This window comes from Lagenorhynchus albirostris, chromosome 20, assembly GCF_949774975.1.
Source record: "Lagenorhynchus albirostris chromosome 20, mLagAlb1.1, whole genome shotgun sequence".
NCBI lineage: Eukaryota > Metazoa > Chordata > Mammalia > Artiodactyla > Delphinidae > Lagenorhynchus > Lagenorhynchus albirostris.
In genome coordinates this window covers 54,620,335-54,643,935 of record NC_083114.1, presented here as the reverse complement: position 1 = coordinate 54,643,935, position 23,601 = coordinate 54,620,335, and the positions used below count along the sequence as shown (strand labels likewise).

At 58.5% G+C, this 23,601-nt stretch overlaps 1 protein-coding gene and 1 long non-coding RNA gene across 2 annotated transcripts in view; one reads left to right on the top strand and one right to left on the bottom strand.

The window, feature by feature from the left end:
* Positions 1–23,601, bottom strand: part of SDK2 (sidekick cell adhesion molecule 2) — a 93,803-nt gene that overhangs the window by 11,153 nt on the left and 59,049 nt on the right. Inside the window, exons 31-39 of the mRNA XM_060135284.1 lie at positions 21,146–21,247; positions 20,861–20,976; positions 14,573–14,759; positions 12,093–12,230; positions 9,688–9,849; positions 6,952–7,077; positions 2,771–2,935; positions 1,354–1,494; positions 951–1,089 (exon numbers count right to left, since the gene is read on the bottom strand). Coding sequence (XP_059991267.1) covers positions 951–1,089; positions 1,354–1,494; positions 2,771–2,935; positions 6,952–7,077; positions 9,688–9,849; positions 12,093–12,230; positions 14,573–14,759; positions 20,861–20,976; positions 21,146–21,247 — 1,276 coding nt within the window. The remainder of the gene's footprint in view (positions 1–950; positions 1,090–1,353; positions 1,495–2,770; positions 2,936–6,951; positions 7,078–9,687; positions 9,850–12,092; positions 12,231–14,572; positions 14,760–20,860; positions 20,977–21,145; positions 21,248–23,601) is intronic.
* LOC132511740 (uncharacterized) lies at positions 8,272–10,715 on the top strand. The gene is made up of 3 exons (XR_009537702.1): positions 8,272–8,404; positions 9,284–9,413; positions 10,188–10,715. It is a non-coding gene; the product is annotated as an uncharacterized LOC132511740 (long non-coding RNA).

The window sequence follows — 23,601 nt, the reverse complement described above, 5'->3', positions numbered from 1 at the left end:
AGAGGGGGGGGCTGGCCGGCCTGCACACCCCTCCCGCTGTCCTCCCGCTGAAGACACACGTCGCTCTTCCTTCCAGGACCAGACAGAGGGAAGCTTTGTGAGCGGTGCCTGGGAGAAGCAAATCCCCCACTCCCGCGGGCACCTCCAAGGAGCCGGGAATGTGAACAGGGCTGAGGCTGGGGAGAGGAGCCCCTGGGCCGCAGCCCCAATGCTCCCGCGCTCCCGGGAGCCCGACACTGCCGGGTCAATCAGGTGAGGCTCACACGAGCCAAAGCAGCTGCCCCTGCCCTTGGACACAGGCAGCCCGGCCCGCCGCAGCGAGTGGGGCTAGGAGGGGCCTGGGGCTGGAGAGGTGTCAGGAGGAGACAGGAGCTGGACCGCCTAGACCTCCCCTGGTTGGCTGCTCTCAAGATGCTGCCCTTTGAGGATGACGCTGAGCCTGTGGACTTGGGGGGCCGGTGGGAGAAAACTGTCTACAGCTACAGCAGGTATGAGTAGGTACCCGGGGGAGAGGGCGTCCACACTGCGATGGCCCTCTCTTTCCGGAAGGAGGACAAGTTAAGGTATAAGCAGTCACGGGGGGACTCCTGCCTGGCCCACCTTCGCCGGGCGCATCTCGCCTTTAGGGCCAGTAACCATCGCGGCTTCAGGCCTGTACTAGAAGCAGCTGGCCCCACACAGCAGCCGGTGGTTTGCAGAATGGTGCAAGTGATTTGTATTCCGCTGTGTTTGGCACAAACCCTCTGTACCCACCTCCTTGTGACCTTCTCCCCAGCCCCTGTGGAGCTGCCTGGGCCCGGCTCTGTCTTCCTCATGACCATTCCCAGTGGATGCCGCTCCAGGACAGGGTCCTGCCTGCTCTGTGGCCCTCCCAGGAGTCCCCCAGTCCCTCGGCACAGCTGGCCCCCAAGCCTCCATCCCCCGGTCCCCCACGCAGACAGCCCCGCTACCTGGTATACAGGCCGTTCTTTCGGCAGAAGGAGTTCTTGACTGACAGCCGCCGGTTGTTGAGTTCTAGGGCAGGAAAACTGCTTTCGTCCAAGCTCATCATCTCCCCATGGCCCAGGGCACCAGACTTGGGATTGGTCCCTGGGAAGGGGGGGGGGATTGACATCCATCGCTCACTCCATCCCTTCAGACCAGGTGGCCTCCCTGCCGCCCCCATGGCTGGGCTGCCCCCCTTCTCTTGTTATAACAGGAGATGGAGATGGCGGGTAGGAACCCTAGGCTGCCGCCGCCCCTCCCCCATCAGAGCAAGTGCGTTTCCAGGAGAGGGAAGACCCCGCCCTTGCCAAAAGGGAGGGAGCCGCGTGAGAGTCCCCGTGCAGCCGGCAGGGCTCAGGGCCGGCTCACCCGAGTCTGTCTTCTTGGCGTACTTCTTGCTCTGGCCCCGGATGATGAGCACGAAGACCAGGAGCAGGATGAAGATGAGGCCGACGAGCGCGATGACCACCAAGAACCACCACTCCTCGTAGAAGGGGTTGGCTTTCTGGGCTGGAGCACGGGGCGGGGGTCAGGGCCAGGACCGCTCAGCTCCGTCCTGCCTCCAAGCCTCCTGCTCCAGCTGGGACCCTACCACCTGCTCTCACACTTCACGGTAGCTGGGTCTGTGCCCTCTGCACGAGGCAGAACCTGAGGTTGGTAGGGACGGTTTCATCTCAAGGGCCAGCTCTGAGCAATCAGTAAAGCGCTGCCTGGAGGGCTGTTTTGAGAAAAGTTCTGAGGTCGGTTCTAGACTCCCTAGGAAAGAGGGCTGGGATTGATTAGTGATGTCTGCTAAAGACACAGGAGGGAGGACTTGCAGTGTGCTTGCTATCTTTCCTTTCTTATTTTTCCTTGCCACCCGTGGCCCAGGGGCTACCTTGACAGACAGACAGCAATGTGGTTGGAAAGGCGATTGCCTGGTCTGTGATGGGCCTGGGAGAGTTTCTCCCAAGGTTCAGTTGTGACAGAAATCTTTTTCTGGTAGCAGAAGGCGGGGGAGCTGGGAGGGTGGACATGAATGGGTCTTCAGAAAGCCTCCTCCAGGGAGACTCCCCTTCTTCCAGAGCCCCCAGTACTGTGCTCCCTGCACCCGGCCGGTACTAATCCATGCTGCTGCCTGACGGGGGCTGGCTCTTCTGTTTCATCTTGAAGTGCTTACTTACCATGATTTGTTTCTATCAGGGCAAGGGTGAAACTTGCCTGGTGAGTAGACATTTTGAGTTATATTCCTGCCTCGAGGGAAGAGCCCTCGGTTTTAAAAGTGGCTAGTGGTTAGATTTGGGGTCATGGGTTTCGACACTGGCATCCTCTGTGAGCTTGGAGACAGTGGGAAGAGAAAGGCAAGGAGGCAGGGGAGGGATGGGGTCCTGCCCCATCGGGGAGCTGCTTGCTCAGGCCTGCGCTTCACAGGCTGCTGGCTCAGTTTTGGGGGGAGGTTTCCGCGGAAACACGCAGTTTATGGCCTGGTGCCCTTGAATCTCCTGGGTGACAAGCTCAGGGAGACTCTCATCTTGGTTCCGCTGATTCATCCTCAAGCCCACTGGGCCCCCTGCCCAGGGCTTCTGGAGTCCTTGAAAAGGAACCCAAAAGACCCCTGGCCCCCAGCTCCTTCCAGAGTCGAAGGCTGACTCAGGCCCTGGCCCAGGGCTCTCTGCTTTAGAGAACTGAAGCGGTCCCCACCCCAGTCTTCTGGGGCTGCTACCTCTCCTCCTTCATCCCTGCCCCAGACTCCACCACAAGGCTCTTCAATGGGGCACCCTCACCCCTCACCCGCAGGCCACAGTACCTGGCACAGACTGGGAGGGGCTGCTGGGGGTGCCAAAGCCGTAGTCGTTGACAGCGATGACCCGGAAGTCATAGCTCACGCCTGGCTTGAGGATGTCCATGCTGAACGTGTAGGACGTCACCTCCTTGGGGATGTCTTTGATGAGGATGTCCCAGAGCCCCTCGTCTGCAGGGGCACAGAGAGGGAGGTGCCCGTGAGGAGGGGCCCTGCCCGACCCTAACTGGTGCTCTGATGCTGGGGCCTTTTGGGTCTGCCCCTTCGACACTGAATCTCCGGTGCACGGCACCTAGCAGGTCCTCAGGAGACATTTACAAAAAGTATCTGACTTTTTATTCTTTCTTTCTCTCTCTCTCTCTCTATCTGTCTAGGCTGCACTGCACAGCTTGTGGGATCTTAGCTCCCTGACCAGGGATCGAATCCAGGCCCCGGCAGTGAGAGCACTGAGTCCTAACCACTGGACCACCTGGGAACACCCTCTTTTTAATTAAAATGTCCGTAAAACATTAAAAAATGTATAATAAAAAAATGTATAATAGGCAGAAACTCCTTTAACACCCAACCCAATATCACCATGCAGAGAAGGAGCCTCACCATTCCAGCACTTTGTGCAGAAGAAATCTACAGATCCGTTTCCCTGTCAGTAAAGCACGCTGGTCAGATGCTTTTAAGAGGCTGCCTAATGTGTTATCATGGGGGTAGGCCTTCCTTTACTTAACCAGGCCCCTATTTTTCTGATCCCCCTTCCTATTCAAAACACCCACAGTAGTGGCATCAGACAAAAAGAACAGGACTTTCTAACAATCGCTGTAGGAGGGACGGGGGTTGCCTGTGAGGTTCTGGTCAAGTTGCCTGGATGTGATGGGGCTCCGTTTGGGAGAGGAGATCTGACGAGAATGAGGGAGCAGTGAGAGCTGGAGGGGACTCCGTCCGCTCTCCCCCTACACCCCCATCCTTTGAGCTCCTGACTTAACCTTCAGGCCTGTCCCCCTTTGTCCGTGGCTCTCTGGGCCTTGTCCTCTTGGGCCATCATTCATTTCCACCTGCTTCAAAAGGAATGAGCGTGCTGCCCATGCAACAGAAGAGGCCAGCAGCACCCTCCAGGGCCCAGTGGCATCCTCCGTAGATGCTCTGTGTGGGGCCCATGGGGCTGGCCTGGCTTGGGGAGGAGGGTGAGTCCTGCCTGCGTGAGTGCAGGGCTGATTCAGCAACCAAAGTGTCAAGCCACTTGGGCCCTGGACGGGACCCGTTTTCACATGGACCAGGGGCCCAGGGGTCTCAGAAGGGCCTTGGTGGGCTGAGTGCCCAGGTCTTCATCCTGAGCAGCTGCCGCTGGCCTGGACCAGCTCCCACAGCACGTCCTCCGCTCCACCGGCTTCACCGTCCTTCCTTGTCTGCTTCTCAACTCCTTGGCGTAAGAGCTGTCTTTCTGGCCCACAGGCTGCTCCCAGCTCGGCCATTCCCCGGGGCGGATGGATTTTGCTTGTTTCCTTCCCCACACTATTTTTTACAGATCCACCCAAGTCAGGAATCCCGGTGGAGTGGCCGTAACTCCATCATCATTTCTGAATGTTGGACCAGGAGTGTGGTGGCACCTGTGGAGGCCACCTTCCTGCCTGGGTCCCTCTGCTTGAAAGGCGGCCCGTCTGCGTTCTGCTCTCCTTAGAAGACTCCAGGGTCCTCACCTTCCCTCTTAATGATTTGTTTTTCGGTGCCTGCCTCATACACATCACATCTTTTTGTTGACTGTCTCTCTTCCTCCTGCTAGGCTGTGAAAGTCCTCCAGGGCAGGGATCGTGCCTAATCTGTCTTTGTAGCCCAGCACCCAGCACAGGCAGACTTGAAGTGTTTTTGAATCAGTGAGTGCAAACCTTTCTTCCCTGGCCTTTCCATAGCATCATGAAACACAGGCCCCGATTTCAGTACTGCAGGCCCCGAAATACAAGTATTGGGGTGCAAATCCATTTTCCTCCTGTGACTTTGAATTCTCTCATTCACCCTTGATGACAGGCACGGTGATGATACCAATGATGATGATCAAACAGCGACACTCACTCCTTATCAAGCATCCTGGTTCCAAGGGCTTTACTGGCAGCAACGGTGAGAAGGAAGAACACTTGTACCCATGTTACAGATGCGGAAACCAAGGCGTGGAGACAGCTGAGCTCATCCTCCCGAGGTCACAGTGGCAGCGCTGGTGCTTCAGCCTTGAGATGCCTGATTCGTCCCAGCGCTGAACGCCCTCCCTGTGCCCAGGACGGCGGGCGCTGACCATCATGACCGTGTCCAGGTGGGCTCGGCCAGGACCCCGCTGCCTCCCAGAAGCTGGGGGCTCCGGCCTGCTGTCTGACCCTCCTTGTTCCTCCCCACACAGGAGCAAAGGGTGGAGCCGGGGCGACGGGGCCAGGCCGGAAGCTGAGGGAGCGTCATGCTGTGTCTCTGGCCTACAGCCCTGGGAGTTGGCCCGAAAGAGTCCCTCCCTGGTCTGCAGCGTCTGGCTTCTCATGTTTAGTTGATTCTGCCCAGGAGGGAGCACAGGCGATGCCGGCAGAGCCAAGGACGCGAGCGATTCCATCCTGAAGAGGATGTACAGCCGGGGGGAGAAGCACGGCATTCCCCTCGTGTTCCCGTCACCAGCTCTCGGGTACCACCCCGAATCCCCGCCCTTCAGGGGGTCCTGGCTTGATCCTTCCTCTGACACTCAGTCCTTGACCCCAAGTGTGCGCGCCGAGTCGCGGCCCCCAAACCTGGAACACCAGGTCCCCTGCCGGGCCTCCCAGGGAACGCTGGAAAATCCACAGGGCTGAAGTCCAGCGCCAACATTCCAGAGCCTGGCGCCCCGGCAGGCCAACTTGGATGGGAGAAACAGGCACAGGCCCTGGTTGAGAGAAGCACGCGGAGGTCTCCCAGCCAAGTCAGCAGCTGGCCCTGGCGGGCCAGGGAGGGACCATCCGGAGAGGGGAGGGCGCCAAGGCTGCGCGTATCTTCCGGCTACACGTTGGATCTGAGCTGCGGGATGTAATAGCTATCTGTGCCTGCAGTTATTAGTCCCAGATTAAGGCAATGGCAGGGTGGTAGCGCCTTCCTGGAACCGCTGGAATGAACTATTTGCTATTGAGATGTTCAGCGCTCCGCCACCCCGCGGTACTAACCACGTCGCTGGGATGTGTCAGCACCCTATTAGAAGTATTAGCTACTGAGATGCTGGCTTCCTGCTCTGATTAGTATTTGCTATTCGTGCTGGAGCAACACAGTCTTTTTGTTTGTTTCTCAACTTCAATTACCTAATCACAGATCCACGGAATACGGAGAACAAGCCTCCAGCCTGAGCCGACTCTGGCATCTCTGATTAACTCAGAAACCTAGCAACGGAGGGAGCTGGCTGCGGCCGGGAGCTCCTGGGGGTAAGGGGAGCTCCTGGGGGTAAGGGGAGCCGGAAAAGCAGGAGCAGGTGTCACCTCGACTGTGAAACAGGAGCTCGGCGGACAGCCCCCTGCAGCGACTTATCAACCGCTCATCTCCTGATGGCTTTGGAAGTTCTTGTGATTCGATTTCAGGCTTGAGAGGAGAGACTGAGACATTACAGGAACTGCAGTGACAGCCATGATAGCGGCGACGGGCCTCAAAGAGGCAGCTGGGGCTCCGGGGGACAGCCAGCCTCCTTGTGGGGCACTCGTCAGTGGGGTCGTGTGGAGGACATGGGTGTTTAGCAGATGGGAGCCCAAATCTTTGTTCTCCAGCTTCTTTTTTTTGCGGTATGCGGGCCTCTCACTGTTGCGGCCTCTCCCGCTGCGGAGCACAGGCTCCGGACGCGCAGGCTCAGCGGCCATGGCTCACGGGCCCAGCCGCTCCGCGGCATGTGGGATCTTCCTGGACCGGGGCACGAACCCGCGTCTCCTGCATCGGCAGGCGGGCTCTCAACCACTGCGCCACCAGGGAAGCCTTGTTCTCTGGCTTCTTGGATGACCCTTACATGAGTCGGTCCTCACCTGGTGATTATAGCTGTTCTCCGGGGCCTCCTGGGTTTCCCTTAACTAAGGATGCAAGTCCCATTTCCCACTCGTCACAGGGCTGCCTCTAGCTTCACCTGGGGCAGCACAAGCCCCTTCTCACGCGACATCAGTGCCCCAAGTGGAGGCACTCTGTTCCCGAGGGCAAGCCGGCTCAGCCCGGGCGGGACATACCTGAAGGTCTGGCTTCTATGACGTAGCGGGTGATGGGGCCTTTGCCGGGGTCTCCGCTGGACCAGTGGATGGCAATGGCCGAGCTGTACCGCACGATGATGGGCACTCCGGGCGGCCCGGGGGCACCTGTGAAGGGCACACAGTGGGTGAGAGGATGCATGGGAGCCAGAACAGGCGCCCAGGCTGTCTTCCTGAGCTCCAGCAGGAGGTGCTGGACGTCAAAACCAACCTCGGCCAGGGGCTCCAGGAACCTGCGTGTGCCGAGGCCCCGGGAGTGCCTCCTGCCCAGGCCTGCTGGGTCTGACTTATTCTCTGCCAGGTCACCCAGAGCCCCTGCACTCCAGGAGAGGTATATGTGACGATGCCAGAAAGGTTCCCAGCTGCATTTGCTTTAAGCCTAGGCCAGAGAGGAGGCCAGGGCTGCAGGAGGATCTGGAAGCTTTGCGTCCAACAGGAAGAAGAACCTGGCCCCGCTGCTGGCTCTGTTAAGTCGGCCACGCGGGCTACTGGCCCCAGGGGCCAGAGCAGGAGACAGACGTTCGCCTCCGTAGTGAGAGGAGTGAGCCCGTGCTATCTGCTAAGAGTCCTGTACCCCTTCTTCCCTGGGGTGCCCTGCAGCACCGGCTCCCACTGCCCCCAGGGCCCTGTCTGCTGTTCCCCACGACATCTGGAGCCCTGTACCCCCAGGGCCTGGCACACAGTAGGTGCTTCCTAGGTGCTTATGGGACAAGGGAGTGAGCCAGGGAGTGAGGGGGTGGGTGACTGGCTGGCCTGGTGGCCCCTGTGGACGCCTGCGGGGAAAGGAGCTGAGAGCCCAGCTTCAGACTGAAGATCCTCGGGGCCTGTGAAGGCTTGCAGCCGGACAGCAGGCCAGAGACTCACTACCAGAGCGTGGCGGCCCATTGCCCAGCCCGCGTCCAGCACCGCCCGTGACCTCAAAGGGCCTCACTGCCTTCCTTCCTGTCCCCCTTCCTCCCCTAACGAGCATCCTGCCCACAGCACAGGGCAAAGGCGGCTGAGGGATGGAGGGCGTGGGACACAGCCCGAGGGAGATGTGAAGGGTGGGGCAGGGGCCCTTGGGACCCTGAGTTCTCATTCCGCACAGGACAGCCCTCGGGGCTGAGAGGAGCTGTCATCTCCTCCTGGACTAGAAGCTTCCAGCATTTCCAGCATTGCCCAGCCTGGAGGGAGAAGGACACCCAGCTGCAATCTGCCCTTGCTGACCCCTCCTCCGCCGGGTGGGCGCAGTTCAGTGCTTTCTCAGAGGCCCCTCCCCCCAGCTCTGTACCGTCCCCCTCTGGATCCCCCCCCACCCTGGGTCACTTCAAGCCTCCGGTTAGAACCCCCTGTCCTCCAGGCGGCCCTCTCCTGTCCCCAAGCCACCGCACTGTCCTTCTTGTTCCTGCCGGCTAGCTTCCTGCTTTTGTCTCCCAAGGAAGCCAAGCTGGCTCAGGTGAGAGGTGCTGGGGGGATGGGGGGAAGGCTGGAGGCAGGGGGAGGGCAGAGGCGGGGCAGGGGGCAGCTCCCTGGCAATCTTCCCCCTGCAGCCCTGCAGGCTTTGTTCCAACAGAGCCCAGGGGCCAGAGGGCTTTTCTGCAGAACAAGAGGCAGGGAATACAAAGTGCCCAGGAAGAGAAAGTGAAGGGGGGCCACCTTGAACTAGCCCCTGGGCAAACCCGCCAGGCCGGTGAGGCAGCCTCTGCAGGCCCAGCTCTCCCGGCAGGGGGGCAGCGGCTCTCCCAGCCCAGCCCCGGGCTGAGCTGGGGCCTCCTCCACTCCTGGCTGATGGGCGGGGAAGATGGGGAGGAGGGATTTCAGGGGGAGTCTGGGGTGGGCTGTGTACTTTCTCCGAGGGGGAAGTTCAGAGTGGCTGGGAGGTGGATTCTATGTTTGGGACACACTGCACGGTGACAGAGACGCTGGGGAACTAAGCCTCAACCTCAAGTTGCCCAGAAGAATTCCCCCAGCCTGACAATGACCCCAAGAGGCATCGCAAAACCCAAACCAAGGCACTCTTTCCTCCCCGGTCCCCGGTACTCCCCTCCCTCCCCTCCCCTCCCCCCAGGCCCAGTGCACAGGGCCTGGCCTGTAACTGCCTGGCTCCTTTCTTGCCCTGCCCCCAACCCTGCCCCTCTGTCTAGGAAGGATGCAGCCAGCAGGTGCCCCCTGGCCCTGCCCAGTGTCATCTTCCCAAGCCTGAAGACCCCCAGAGCGTGGGTTCTCACAGTGGGTAGCAAAGAGCTACCTCAGCTCTCGTTCAAATGCACATTCCCAGGGTGGCTACACAGAGATGCTGAACTTCCTGGGACCCAGAAATCTGTACTTATCACAGGAACCCCGGGGGATCTGACATCAGTGGCACCTTGAGAAACACTCCACAGCCCGGCCGGCCTTCCCTCACACCTGGACACCCACCCCTTCCCATCCTGCTCCACCACAGCTTCAGAATTCTGCAGATGCCGGTCTGTATTCCCACGCAGCCATCTGAATGGATGACTTCACCCCCATGGAGTCTTCTGGAATCTCCCCCTTTACATACCCCCCCTCCTCCCCCCTTCCTCCCCCCAGGCCCACCCCCTACAACCCCAGGGGCCCACGTGCTCCACCAGAGACCCCGTCTTGCTCAACTCTGCACCCCCAGGCTCCAGCACGGCTCTGGGCACCCCCTTCCGACTTGGGGGGCTGAACACCGTGTATGGAGACAGCAGCCCCCGCATCCGCCCAAGGCTCCCCTACCTTCTCCGGGGCCCGTGGTGACGTTGGCTTCGATCTCGGGCCCGTAGGTGAAGGTCTTGGCTCTGATACGGAACCTGTAGGTCATCCCCTCCGCCAGGTCCTTCACCTTCAGCCACAGAGGGCTGCTGCCCTTCACATCCACCGTCACGATCTTACTGACTCCTGGGGGGGAGGGGGACACACCGCATGTAGGGCCGGGGGAGGCCATGGGGGAGGAGCTGGCCAGGGGCTGCACCCCCTTGGAGTCAGGCTGGGACAAGCACCCTTGGCCACACAGAGTGTTTTGCAGACTGCTCTCAGAACACAGCCCGCGGGCTGCCTACCTGCCTGCCTGCCTGCCTGCCTACCTGCCTGCCTGCCTGTCTGGCTGTTGACTGAAAACCCAGAGGGTCCTTCAGCATCTGGAGGGAAAAAACAACTCACCATCTCGCTTAACTTAACCACTGTACGCCAAACATATTTCACCCCCTGTTTTTGGTCCCCCACGTTCCATCCCATAGAATTCAAACCCCAAGGATCATCTTCCGGCGAGTGCTTCTGTAAAGACACCACCGTCCAGAGCTGGAGGGGACACCGGTGCAGCTGCCCCTAGAGCCCAGGACAACCTCCTTCCTCCTGTACCAGCAAGAGCCAGGAGCCCACGCCCGGCCCTCCACCAGCTGAGCCCGCCAGGCTCTTCAGGGCAACAGTGAGGGCGCTACAGCACTCCAAATCTCGGCAACTAGACGGGAGGCTGGATGGCTTCCAGGAGGTGAGAGTTTGCGTGCTGTGAGTCCCAAGTCAAAATCCTCCCGACCGCCAGCCTCCCCAGGACCGGGTTTCCTCTCTCATGCACACCAAGCAGCCGGCCACCCCCAGGAGACAGGCTTTGCGGCCAGCAGGCTGGGCTCAGACCCCAGAGCTGCCTAGGGGGTCTCTGAGCATGTCTCCTACCCTGGCTTCGCTTTATTCTACTGACTGAGGGTATCAATGGCATCTTAGGCCAGGTGTTACGAGATTAAATAAAATAACAGAGCGTCTGGCTCAGGGTTGGGGCCCAATGTATTGAATGAATGAAGTCCTGATGGACAGAAAAGTGGGCGATCTCGAGGGGCTTCCTGAAGGAGCGATGTACCCGTGGGGTCACGTGGTGATGCGCCCTGGGACCCGGAACAGCAGCCCTGGGTACCTGGCCCCTCGACTTTTCTGAGCAAACCCTTCACTGGCCTGGGCCTCGGTTTTCCCTACAGAGAAGCAGGGGTTGCTGCATCCTCGTGGGGCCTGTTTGCTGGACTGAGGAACAGACAGGCCAAGTGACCATGCCTCGCCAGGTGTGGGTCCCCTGGTGCCACGGCAACAGGAGCCGTCTGTCCCCCTGCGTCCCGTCCCCGTGACCTCTGCCCTCTCCATCCTTCCGTGGGAGAGATGGCCCCTTTCCTGTGTCCTGCACCTGACCACCCCTCTTCCTGGGGCCCAGCTCCCCCTCGGGACCTCCAGACCCGGTGAACTGCTGGCATGCAGGTTGGGCCGGGAAGACTGAGGGCCATTGTTCCCGCCGCTGACCCAGAACTGCTGGCCGCCTCGGCTCCCAGGGCTCCGCCCCTTGTTCTGGTCAGGCTCCACTGTCGGGGAGGGGTGACCCCAGAAGCGGTCACCTCTAGCCACCAGGGTGCCACCTGGTAGGCCAGCCATACCCCCAAGGCCTCACTGGGCTCTGGAACTGGACACAGGCCACCAGGGGTGCAATCTCCTTCCTGCCTTTCTAAGCAAACAGCAGTAATCTTGGCCGAGGGGGGGCAGCAGGTGGAGGGGCCCAGGAGTGGGGCAGGGTCCCCACGGGGGTCTGGATGGATGGGGCGGGGCTGCGGGGAGGGCACTGAGGAACAGGGCTCAGGGCAAGCGGGAGGGAGGCTAGTTGCCGAGCAACAGGCTTGAGCTGAGGTTCCCAGAGGGCAGCGGGGCCGCAGTGATTCCCGGACTCGTGCGCCTTTTGGGGAGAGGCTCCAAGGCTCTTATCAGATTCTCAGAGGGGTTCCTGCCCCCACGAGAGGCAGAGAAGAACTAACCCGGAGGAAGGGTGAGCCCCTGAGGTTGGCGGGCACACGTAGGACGGGACCATCGGGGGATGGCCCATCTCTATTATCCATCTCGGGATAGGTCCTTCCACTCCTCCCCGCTTCCATCCACTGAAGGGGAGAATGTATTTTAAAGTTCTCTCCCAGGACTCAGGAGGCCGGGGCTACTGTTGCAATTTTGCCTCCAACTTGCCACTGTTTCACCTTGGCGATGCCCCGGCCTGTCCTGTCGGGGTCTCGGTCTCCCGTTTGTAAGCGGGGAGGGGCTCATGGCTCTGCGTGGTGATCACGGAGAGGACCTGTGCAGAGGGTGGGTTCGGGGAGCCCCGCGGGAGGGAGGGCCCCACTCACCGTCCACGGGGGTGCAGGGCTCGTACACCAGCCGGTAGCCCTCCAGGACACCATTGGGGAACTGCGGAGCCTCCCAGGACACGTTCACTGAGGTGGTGGTCAGTTCACTGAACTTGACGGAGCTGGGAGCACTGGGGGCTGGGGGGAGACAGCAGAGGGGCTTTGTTTCCTCCTTCCTGGAGGTTCAAAGCCCTGGGTTTGGTTCCAAGGAACCAGCAGGGGCGTTTGGGCCCGGGAAGAAGCAGAAAGCAGGGCTTCGTGCCGGAGAGGGTGGGAGGGGTCACTAGAGGTCACTGGGCCCCCTTCCCTCCCCCGCTGAGGTCGTTAGCATTCTTTCCAACATCAGAGTCCAAGTACTGGGAGAAAAGGGGACTTTCTTTTCCCTAAAGTTGGAGAACGCTGGCTTCCTCTTGCTAAGTGGCCCCGAGCCCTGGCTGAGAGCGCAGGACACGCCTGGACGGTAGCCCCGGGGTCACTGCGGAGCCGGGCGATGCCTTGGCTTCCCTGGTGGAGGAGGTTGGGGGGTGCCTGGGCCTCAGAGCATCGGGTGGGCCCTAAACAACCTGCCAGAACTGCCACGGACGTGGACTTTCTCTTGCTCCTGGGGCCCCGGGGATTACTGCCGAGAGACACCACACCACAGGAACGTTCAGCGCTCTGGAAGAGAAGCTTTCTTGGCCCAAGAATCCCGGAGTGACCCCAGAAACATCGGAGGGGGGGAGAGGTCGGAGGGGGAGGACAGAGAGGAAGGGAAGGGAACATCAACCACGCGGCGTCCCGAGCTGGCTCCAGTGGGACGACCGGGCTATTATTGTCCGGAGCTGCCCGCCCACGGAGCCGGAGCTAATCTGGGCCGGCTTCCGCTCCAGCCCCGGGAGGCAGCGTCAGGGAGCCGTCCTTGAAGGACGGAGGCCAGCTCTGGAGGCCCTTCCTGCCTCCCCTCTGTTAGAGGGACGTGAGACAGAACACTTTGTCCTGCTGACGGAAGCGTCCACGCTCCCAGGGGCCCACATCCGGCCGATGACACTGACAGAGAGCGGTCGGGACAGACAGGCAGGCAGATCGACCCTCGGGAACCAGAGCTTGTCCCCAAAGAGGGCAATACTTAGGAACCGACTCCACGGGGTCTCACTCTGTCTTTAAGAGAAAGGTAATTGACAGAATGGGAAACAGCAGGTTGGAAAAGATGCTTCAGGCCAAAAGGCCTGTATTCAAATCCACGTGGAGAAAACTCGATGGCAGGCAAAGAAGGGGACCAGTGCCATGAAGACAGCCCAGGACATGCTCAGATATCCTGGGCCCCAGTCTCTGCTCCCCCATGGACCAGCTGGGGGACCTTAGGGGAGAAGCATCACCTCCCAGGCCACCCTTGCTCATCGTGAAACCGTGTAACTCCTGCCCTGCCCGTCCTCAGGGCTTCCGGAAAGGTCAAGTGTACTGTTGCCAGAGAAGTGCCTCTAGATACCATCTAGAGGGCTGGCTCTGCACGTGTGGACTGCAGGGTTCTTAGCATCGCCCGCTCCTCGGCCCCGCCCTGCCGCCCAGCCTCCTAACTGGCCTCCCTGCCTCCCTCCTCTCCCCTCCATCAGCCCGTCCCTGGTACAGCAGCCAGGGCGATCTTTTATAAACACAAACAGATCCTGTTGCCCAGATGCTCATCCCCACCAACGGCTCCCCGGCACGCTTAGAATTAATCCTAAACTTCCTTCCAAGGTCCCCAGACCCTCTGCCACCTGACTCTTACTCACGTTCTTTCAAGCCACCTGGCCTTCTCTCTGTTCTCTAATCCCCTCCAGCCTCCAGGCCTTTGCACCTGCTGGCCCCTCTGCCCGGAACACCCCTCTCCTCCAGAACTTCCCGCGGCTGGCTTCTTCTCACCGAAATCTCAGCTCAGATGTCAGCCACTCCGAGAGCCCTCCGCGGGCAAACCCATCGGAAGCCATCTGTCCACTCCCTGCCTCAGTCCTGAGCTCACTCACACCCACTACCACCTGAGGTTAATTCATCTAGATGCTTGGTTACCATCCGACTCCCTCCCTAGGAGTGGGCCCTTGTTGGTTTCATTCACTGTCGTGTTCCCAGCATATGGCCCGGTGCGGGCCCACAGAGAATGCTCAGTAAATACTGGTGGAGGGAACAAAGCCAGGGAGATATGAGATAGTCAGATGGGAACAGACCGGGAGCAGAAGGCGGCTGGTTGGGCATGGACGGGCCATCGGCAAGGCGGGCTACTGGGGGAAGATGGGGGGAGGAAGGGCGAGATCCGGGGGCCTCTCCAAGGCTTTCTGGGGACAGTGCCCCTCTTCTGGGCACTCATATCTAGGCCCCTCGGGGTGGGCGGTGCTCTCCCACTCTGGAGGGCGTCCCACGGGGCCCGGGGACCCAGGCCAGATCGCTCAGCTGCCTCCACGCCCCCACGATTGCGGACGCCAGGTGCCCCCCGCCCTCCCTGCCGTCTGTCCCTCCAGTCTGTCCCCCACCTGCTTGCTGGGTCTGGCCCCGGGCCGGCGTGCTCCGAGGCCCGTCCCCCGCGGCGTTGAAGGCCGCCACGCTGACCATGTAGGTGGTGTAGCCGGTCAGGTTCTTGAGTTTGACGCCGTTCTCGGCCAGGAAAAGCGTCTTCACCCGCTCCGTGAGGTTCCGCCGCTGGGCCTCCCAGAAATAAATCTGTGGGCACAGAGGATCTGGAGTGAGGGAGACAGTCCCCCGGCTTCCCCCCTTGCCCCCGCCTGATCCCAGGGTCTCAGACACACCTGCTTTCATACCATCCACACACCTGGATGGGAGCTGTAGGTCGCCCAGGAAATAGTATAGGTGTATTTAAGAGGTGTTTTAGAAACCCTTCCAGAGCGTTCCTTTTCACAGCTAATCCTTCAGTCTCTGCTAGACTGTAAACCCCATGAGGGCAGAGACCCCATGCGTCTGTTCAGTGCAGTGCCTGCAGGATTGAGCACAGTGCGGGCACGGGTGGCCCTCAGAATGTTGCCACTGTAGGAATAACTCAATTCTGCTCTGTAGGACCCTGAGTGCAGTGTAGGTAGACTGCTGGCGTGAAGTCTACCTCAAACCCAGCCGAGAGTCGACTTTGAGGACCAGCCCATCGGCATCACCTAGGAGCTGCTTAGGGATGCAGTGTCAGCCCACCCTGGACCTGTGGCATCAGCATCTGCAGGTTGACAAGGGCCCCAGGGACACACATGACAGCTGGAACAGCTCGCTGTAGAGGCAGGCAGGCCTGGGCTGACCCCAGCGCACCACTGACTTGCCCAGGTGACTTCTCTGAGCCGCAGTTGTGTCGTCCGTATAGTGGGGGTCACAGACACCCACTTCCCAAAACCAAGGTGACGTGCAAAGGTTGTAAAAAGAAGGAAGACACGGCAATTCTGCAGAAAGTTTCAGTCCAGGAGTGCAGCAGGTGTCCACAGTGCTTCCGATAATAGTTGAACCCCTGAACAACACGGGTTTGAACTGCCCGGGTCCACTTCTACGTGGATTTTTCTCAATAGACAGGCGCAGTACAACAGGATCTGCGGTTGGTTGAATCCGTGGATGTGGAACTGCGGATACAGAGAGCCGACTGGGACTTGAGCACCCGCAGATTTTGGTAGTATCCACAGTGGGTTCTGGAACTGATCCCCCGCGGATTCCGAGGGACGACTCTACTTCATATTCACCGGGGGTTAACACCCACTCATCGCCAGCGAAGCAGCAGATCCTTCACTGTTTTTATTTTTTGACTGTATCATTCTTTATTATTTTGGATATCTACACAAAATTTTACTTTATTTTTTTTTAAATTATCTTTTTTAACATCTTCATTGGAGTCTAATTGCTTTACAATGGTGTGTTAGTTTCTGTTGTATAGCAAGAGTGAATCAGCTATACATATACCTATATCCCCATATCCCCTTCCTCTTGCGTGTCCCTCCCACCCTCCCTATCCCATCCCTCTCGGTGGTCACAAAGCACACGGAGCTGATCTCCCTGTGCTATGCGGCTGCTTCCCACTAGCTATCTATTTTACACTTGGTAGTGTATATACGTCCATGCCACTCTCCCACTTTGTCCCAGCTTACCCTTCCCCTGTGTCTTTATTCCTGTCCTGCCCCTAGGTTCTTCAGAAGCATTTTTTTTTTTTTAGATTCCGTACATATGTGTTAGCATGCAGTATTTGTTTTTCTCTTTCTGACTTACTTCACTCTGTATGACAGACTCTAGGTCCACCGACCTCACTACAAATAACTGTTTCGTTTTTTTATGGCTGAGTAATATTCCATTGGATATATGTGCCACATCTTCTTTGTCCATTCCTCTTTCGATAGACAGTTAAGATGCTTCCATGTCCTGGCTATTGCAAATAGTGCTGCAATGAACATTGCTTCACTACTTTTAGAACTCAGAATCGAGGCGTTGGGAAAGCTACAAGTCCCTGGCCCGCAGAGGACTAGAGAGCATTTGGCGCCACCTGCTGGCCAACGGGGTTTCGGCACGCTAAAGGCTTCTCAATTTCTCAATTTGCCTGGAGAAAGTTCATAAAAGCGAGAAAGCTAATAAAAGTGTCCCCACCTGGCATGTGTGAACGGCAGTTAGGACGACTCGGTACCATCAAATCCTTGCTTTTCTCTAACCCCTCCCTTTTTCTTCTTTTTTTTTTCAGTCTTCTGATACAGGTAGAGAGTCACACATGAAGTCATTCATTCATTCACTGTTTGGAATGAATGAGTGAACCTACTTGGAGTGGATTCAAGAGAGACGGGGCAGAGGCAGCGGGCAGACATTTTTTGGGAGGGTTTCTGCCATAAAGGGACCAACCAGAAAAATGGCTGAAGCAAACGTGAGGCCAGGAAGAGGCATTTGAAAGATGCAACATATTTCAGCATGAGAAAAGTGACAATGCAGGACAGGGGATGCCAGTGGCTGGCGTCACGTTCTTGGGAAGGGGAGGAGGGGGGTCCAGGATGCAGGGCCACCACACGTACATAAACGGGCACCCTCAGCAGGCAGGTCTTACCTGTGTGAACCGAATTCAGCAGACCTTTGTTGGATGAGGATTAAGTGACATCTGTGCAAATAGCACAAGGGGCTGAGGCTTGACCCCAACCCCAAGGGCACACAGCCGAGTTGCTGTGCCTGCTGATGGGTAGCCAGGTGTCTGCTAGAAAACACGCTCCCTGGAGGGCCCACGTCCTTGGCTGCCTTGCATCTCAAGCGCCTAGAATCATGCTCAATAAATATCTGCTAATGGATAAACACCGTCCTTAGACGGGAACAGGTGTAGGAGTGACTCGTCATCACCACCTTCTCCTAGTCTCAATTCCCTGCCCCTTCGGGCTTCACCACAGGCAACAGGCCGAACTTCAGCCTCGGTTAAGTCAGGTTCATGCCCACATGTCACATCGCTGGCTGTCGCTGGAGGAAAGCCACACTTTCAGTTCACGAGCACAGCCTTGCGTGGCCCGGCCACCGTGATACACTGGCCTGGTCCACTCTCTGCAGTCTCCACACAACCCTTCCCCATTTTCCCTCCCTCCCCAACCTCACTCCTGGCTCAGGACCCTTCACGGAGCTCCGGAAGCCATCACACAAGACTCCACAAGCTCCCGCCCAGCTGGACCACCTCCTGCCCTGTGTCCCTACCCTCCGCCTCCCTCCTGTGACCAGGGCTGAACTGCTGGCTCCCTACTCAGGCGGGCCCCACGTTACTGCACTAAATCCCAGCCCCCCTCACAGCTTCCTCTCTTCCCTGACTCACCAAATTCCTCCTCTTTCCAGAATCATTTCTATCCGCACACAAATGAGTTATTCCTCCCATCTTAAAACCGCCTCCGTTCCGTTGACTGTCTTTTTCCAGTCTCTACCCCATTTTGTTACTTCCCTTTAAAGCAAAACTCCTCAAAAGGGATGTCGGTACTGGCTGCCTCTGCTCATTCTCTCGTGAACCCACTCCAAGCAGGCATTCCCCGCCCCCAGCTCTTATCAGAGTCACCTGTGAACTTGGCCTGTTTAATGCTGATCCAGGGCTCTGGAAACTCCCTCTGTAAAGGGCCAGGTAAGAAATACTTTAGGCTTTTCAGGCCTCACGGTCTCTGTTGCAGCTATTCAACTCTGCCTGTGACTTGAAAGTAGCCAAAGGCGATCTGTAAACAAATGGGTGTGGCTGCATGCCAATAAAACTTTATTTACAAAAACAAGTGGGGGGCCGGATTAGGCTCATGGGCTGTCTGCCCATCCCTGAATAATTGCTTCCTAGATTTCATCTTGTTTGAGCTCTCAGTAGTAGTTGGCACATCTGCTGCCTCCCTCCTTCTGGAAGCACGTTCTTCATGTGGGCTCTGAGACTTCGATCACTTGTTTTGGTCCCGGGGCTCCGTTTTCAGACTTCTGGTGTTTTGTATGTAGTCTCTGGGCTTTCAGGACCATCTATATGCTGAGGATCCCACCGTTCACACCTCCATCCTGGACCTTCTCCTTTGGACTCCGCACCTGTGTGTCCAGCTCCCTCGGGTGTCTCCCCTTGGAAGTCCAACAGACGTCTCCAACCAGCTCTCCCTCCGTGCCTCCCCCTCCCACCGTCTCCCCTTTTCCTGCGCTGTAACTGGAAGCTCGGTCATCCAACTGCTTGGAAATCCTTATTGCTTCTCCTTCTCTCACATTCCACATTTAGTCCATCAGCAAATTCTATCAGCTCTACCCCCTTCAAATGGAACCAAGAGCAGATGCTTCTTACCTGCTGCTGTGTGGACTAAACCACCATCACCTGGACGATACTGCCGCCTCTTCGTGTTTTGCATTTTCCCCATTTCAGGCTACTCTCAACGCAACAGCCAGCACAAGCCTTTAAAAACCCGAGTCACCCATGTCCCTCTTCTGTCCCCAAGTCCCTGTGGCTGCCATCTCATTCAGCCAAAGCCCCTGAGGACTCCAAGCGATGCGCCCCATCACACTGGGACACGTGGGGCTCTTTGCTGGGCTTTGTATACGCCAAGCACCCACGGATCTCAGGGCCTTTGCTCGTCTTCCCCCTCCTCCTGGAACACTCTTCTCCCAGATCCACGTGATTCACGCCCTGTTCGCCTTCATCTTTGGTCACGTGGCAACTTCTCATGAAGCGCTCTCCCAACGACCCTATTTAAAATGCCAAACCTGCTCCTGGACCCGTTCCACTTACCACCACCTGGAGGTGCCCTTTGCTTTGCATCACTGGCTTCCTCCCCTACAGTTTAAATAAGCTCACGTTGTCTCTGCTTTCATCTCAGCACCGAGGCCACTGCTAGGCACAAAGTAACTACTCAATAAACACGCATCCCTGAAAGGCCGGATGCGTGGACGTGCCTGTCCCTGCACACGTCACAGCTCATTCTGGTGCAACCACTGGCTGGTGGTGTGAATGTGTGGTTAATGTTAAGGTCAGTGAACGCGGATGTTAATGCAGGTCTGGGAGGTGGCAATTCTGTTTCCCTTGTCAATGTCCATGGCTGGTTATGATGTTTCCCTGAGCACGTGGACGTCTGCTGTGTGATGTCTGGGCAACCACACATTTCCTGGGACCGTCCCTTAACTGGAGACTTCCACACCTCCCCAGTCTGGTGGCTGCCAAACTGTTGCAGGCCCTGCCCGACTCCTTCTTCTTCCCCAGGGAGGCATATGCTAGTGGCGCAACGTTTAGTTCTCCCAGCTGGCGCTGCGCGGGAGCGTCATCCATCTTCAGAGCATCCTTCGCGAGACGTCTTTCTTCCTCTCTCCCGCCTCCTTCACCCCACACAGAACCAGACTCCTATACCAGATTCTGTCTGAAATGGGGTCTCCACAAGCCGTGGGACCGGGCAAGGCCCTTACCTTTGTGGAAACTCAGTTTCTGCCTGTGGGACGAGGGCTGAGCCGGGGAAGCCGGGAAGCTCCTGGGTGCTCCCACCCTTCCCACCTTGCCACTGCACTAGGCTACTCTCCGGAATAACAAACAACCACCAGGAATCAGAGCGGCGCTGGACAGCGGCACAGGAGGTAGGCCTCAGACATGGCCACGGGCTGAGCGTCCAAACGAGCAGCACGTGATTATTACTATTACTGTTATTGCCGTCTCCTCCAGCGGTTGCGTGCTCAGCGCTTCCTCCCCACCTTTCACAGGGTGACGGCGAGCAGACCTGGAATCTGACTCTCTGCCATCTATCTGCTTTTTCTGTGACCTCGTTGAACCACTAACCTGGGTCTCCGTTTCCTCATCTGTACAACGGGCACAAACATTATAACCTACCAGCTTGACTGGGCTTTCAGGAGGATTAAGGAGCTCTAAGGGGCTTTGCGAAGTTTGGAGACAAATTGAATCCTGCCATAACACAAGATGTTGCCTAAAATCTAGAAATAACTTTAAACAGAAATTACCAACACCTGGCCGGTGGTCCTTTGCTAACTGGCCATTCAATTTGCATCCATATGGTGACTAGGGTTGGCCAGATAACCACTTTGAGAGGTCTCACGTTGGCATCGGGAGCTGGTGGGCTGGGGGGGGGGCGGGGGGGTGTACTGCCCAGGGATGATACAAGCTGGGGGGTGTCCTGAATTTCTAGCATCTGAGTGCCTCCTGCCCCAAGGACGCCGGGGGTGGGGGGGATGGGCGGAGTCTTGCTCCAGCTGCAGGTGTTTCAGGGGATCGGGTGCAAACAGCCAGGGGATCAGGTGTAGCCCCGGGGCCTCACCACTGCTGGGTCACTCCCAACCACCACCCGGCCCTGTGTCCCTCTGAACCTTGCTCTCCGCCGGAGCGCCTGTACCTTGTAGCCCTGGATGTCTCCGTTCTGGCTTTCCGGCGGGGGTGGGTCCCACGTCACATCCAGCTGCGTGGCCGTGGCGCCGTGGACAGCCACGTTGCGGGGCACTGCCGTGGGCACTGGAGGGTGAGAGGGGTGGTGAGTGCGTGAGGGGACCTCAGGGAGGAGGAAGAGGAGGTGGGCTGGGGGCGGGGTGTAGTTCCCCCAGCTCCCGTCTCTCCTCCTACTGGGCTTCCGGGGCGGGGCGTGGGAAAGGTGTGCTGGGGCTGGAAGGGCAGCGGCGCTCACCTGCCTCCCCGACGAAGACCTCGTGTGGGGGGCTGGAGGGCCCCTCGCCCGCAGTGTTGTACACACTCATGCGTATTTCGTAGCGCCGGTGCTTGTTCAGGTCTGGGGGTGAGAGTGGGGGAGGGGAGAGGCACACAGAGGTCACTGGCCCTGCAGTGGACGGGGGCGGCGTGGAGGGGGGCGGCTGCAGGGGGCGCTGTGATGATGCACCCCTGCGAGTCTGGACCCCTGAGTGCAGGTTCAGGAAAGAACAGGTAAGAGGTGGGGCAGCCGACACTGGGGAGAGGGATGCTCTGGGAATCTGAACACAGGGTGACACTGGGTGGCGTCCTGGCCAAGCGTGACCACCTTGGGCATTTTTGAGACCGAAAGGTGTACTGTTAACATTTATGCCGGGACAACAGGTGTGAACCAAAACTGTCCCAGAGGCGCCAGGTCACAGGTCCCTCCTTCCCTGCCTGTCCTGGACACACTGGCCACTTTAGATGCTTCAAGTTCCCAGCTTCCCCCCGCCCCCACGTCTCCATCAACCAGCTCTTAATGCGGGGGGCAGGGCCCAGCCCTAAAGAGAAAAGGCTCATTGGAGGCGAATCTGGGGCGAAGAAACTCTCTGTTTTTGCTCAGTTGGGGTGCTTGGGGGGAGACGCTTAGACGGAAGCTGGGACAGGGGAGCAGCTGCAGGAAAACAGGCCCCGACACCCTGGGTGGGAGTTGCCGTCCCTGCTGGGGGGTGGCTGACACGTTCCCCCAGTCTCCTCTGCGTTCCCCTCCACAGCTCCCCCTCCCCAGGTGGAAGCCCTAAGCACCCCGATAGCCCTGGCCCTGCACCCGCGAGGGCTGTCGGTTCAGGAAGGACGGAGAGGCACAATTCAGTCAAACGCGTGCTATTAACGGGAGGCCCCCCTGGTCCAAAGCTCCGGGCCTCGGGGAGAACCGAATGTCCTCTGGGACGTTAGGAAAGAGCTAGGGCTCGGGGCACCAGGTGGGGACATTTCCTGGTCCCTGAGGGAAGACGGGGGCTCTGCTCACTCCAGGGTGGGCCTTGGCTTGAAAGACAGAGCTGAGCTGACAAGTGCCTCTGATGGGACGAGACAGAGCGGCAGCAACGTGGACGCCTGCCCGTGGACCCCCGGCCCCTACCGCGCACCTCCTCTCGCCGTCCCCCGCCCCCCAGGAGGACGAGGCCTTAGCCATTTCCCTTTCTGTCCTGCACTGATGGACGGTGGCCTGGAGCAGACCTTCCCTGGCGACCCCCTGCTTTTCTGTGTATTTCAGGAAAGTCACGCGTGTGCAGGGGGTTCCCCTTCTTCAAGCAGCCTGAGGTGGGCGCACCACTCAGCTGTGGTCAGGCGTCCTCGGAGGCCCCTCTCCCCTCCCCGTGGAAGGCGGGGCCCGTCGGGGAGCCGCCGTGCAGGGGGACTTACTGTCCAGCTCGTACTGCGTGAGGCTGGGCCGGCTCAGGTCCCGCACGGAGTACAAGGCTACGGGGTTGGGGTGGGGTGGAGGGGGCCGGAGGGAGACAGCAGACAGAGGAGGTTAGTACACACACACCCCCGGGCCACACAGACCCCGATGAGGGGGGCGGGATGGGAACACGCATGCAGAGGGAAGGGCCCTCCAGATTCCTGAGTGAGGGGCCAGGGTGGGAGCGGGGATGTGGGGCGGGAAGAGGCAGCTTCCAGGACAGTGCCATCCCGTCCTGGTGTGCACCTGCTGGAGGTCACAGGGCACAGGAGCCCCTGGGAGCCCAGCATCCCCAGATGGGGACAGCTCTGCTCCCTTGTCTAAGGCTGAGTTCCTGCCATGATAGAGTGGTGTCGTTAATTTCCTCATATGAACCAGAACCCATTTTACTACCAGGAAATATGACTGTATTATACACAGGCCTATAAAATCACAACGACCAGCACGTCTGCCAAAAAATAAAACAAAATAATGCAAGCTGCTGTATCAGCTCTTTCTGAGGTTTTCTATTAATTTTCCTTGGCTACGTGTTCAATCATCCTGTCTGTTAATACCTGCTAGGAGACAAGGTGCAGAGGGTTTACGAGAAGGATGGGAGGAAAAATCAAAACACAGAGGATCTTAAACTGTTCCTGTTCTCCCAGTGTCTCTGGTTTGGTACCACCACTCACCTGGGGACCAAATCCTCCAGATCCCTCCCCGTCCCACCGGCCTCCCTCTCCCCAGCTTGAATCAGTGCGCGTGTGTGTGGTGGGGCTCAGAGCACAACATCTCCCAAACAGGCCCTCGACTGCATCTCACGCCGGCTGCCCTGGCACCAACCTCATGCTCTTGCCTCCGTCACTGTATTCGCCTTGAACTGGGGCCACTGCTTCTGGACCCCATCACCAGCCATGGCCCTCAAGACCCCAAAGTAACCATCCTAACCCAGAAGTACGACGTGTCATCCCTTTGCTTGTGTGTGACTCTCTGGGATTTTTACTTGGCTTCTT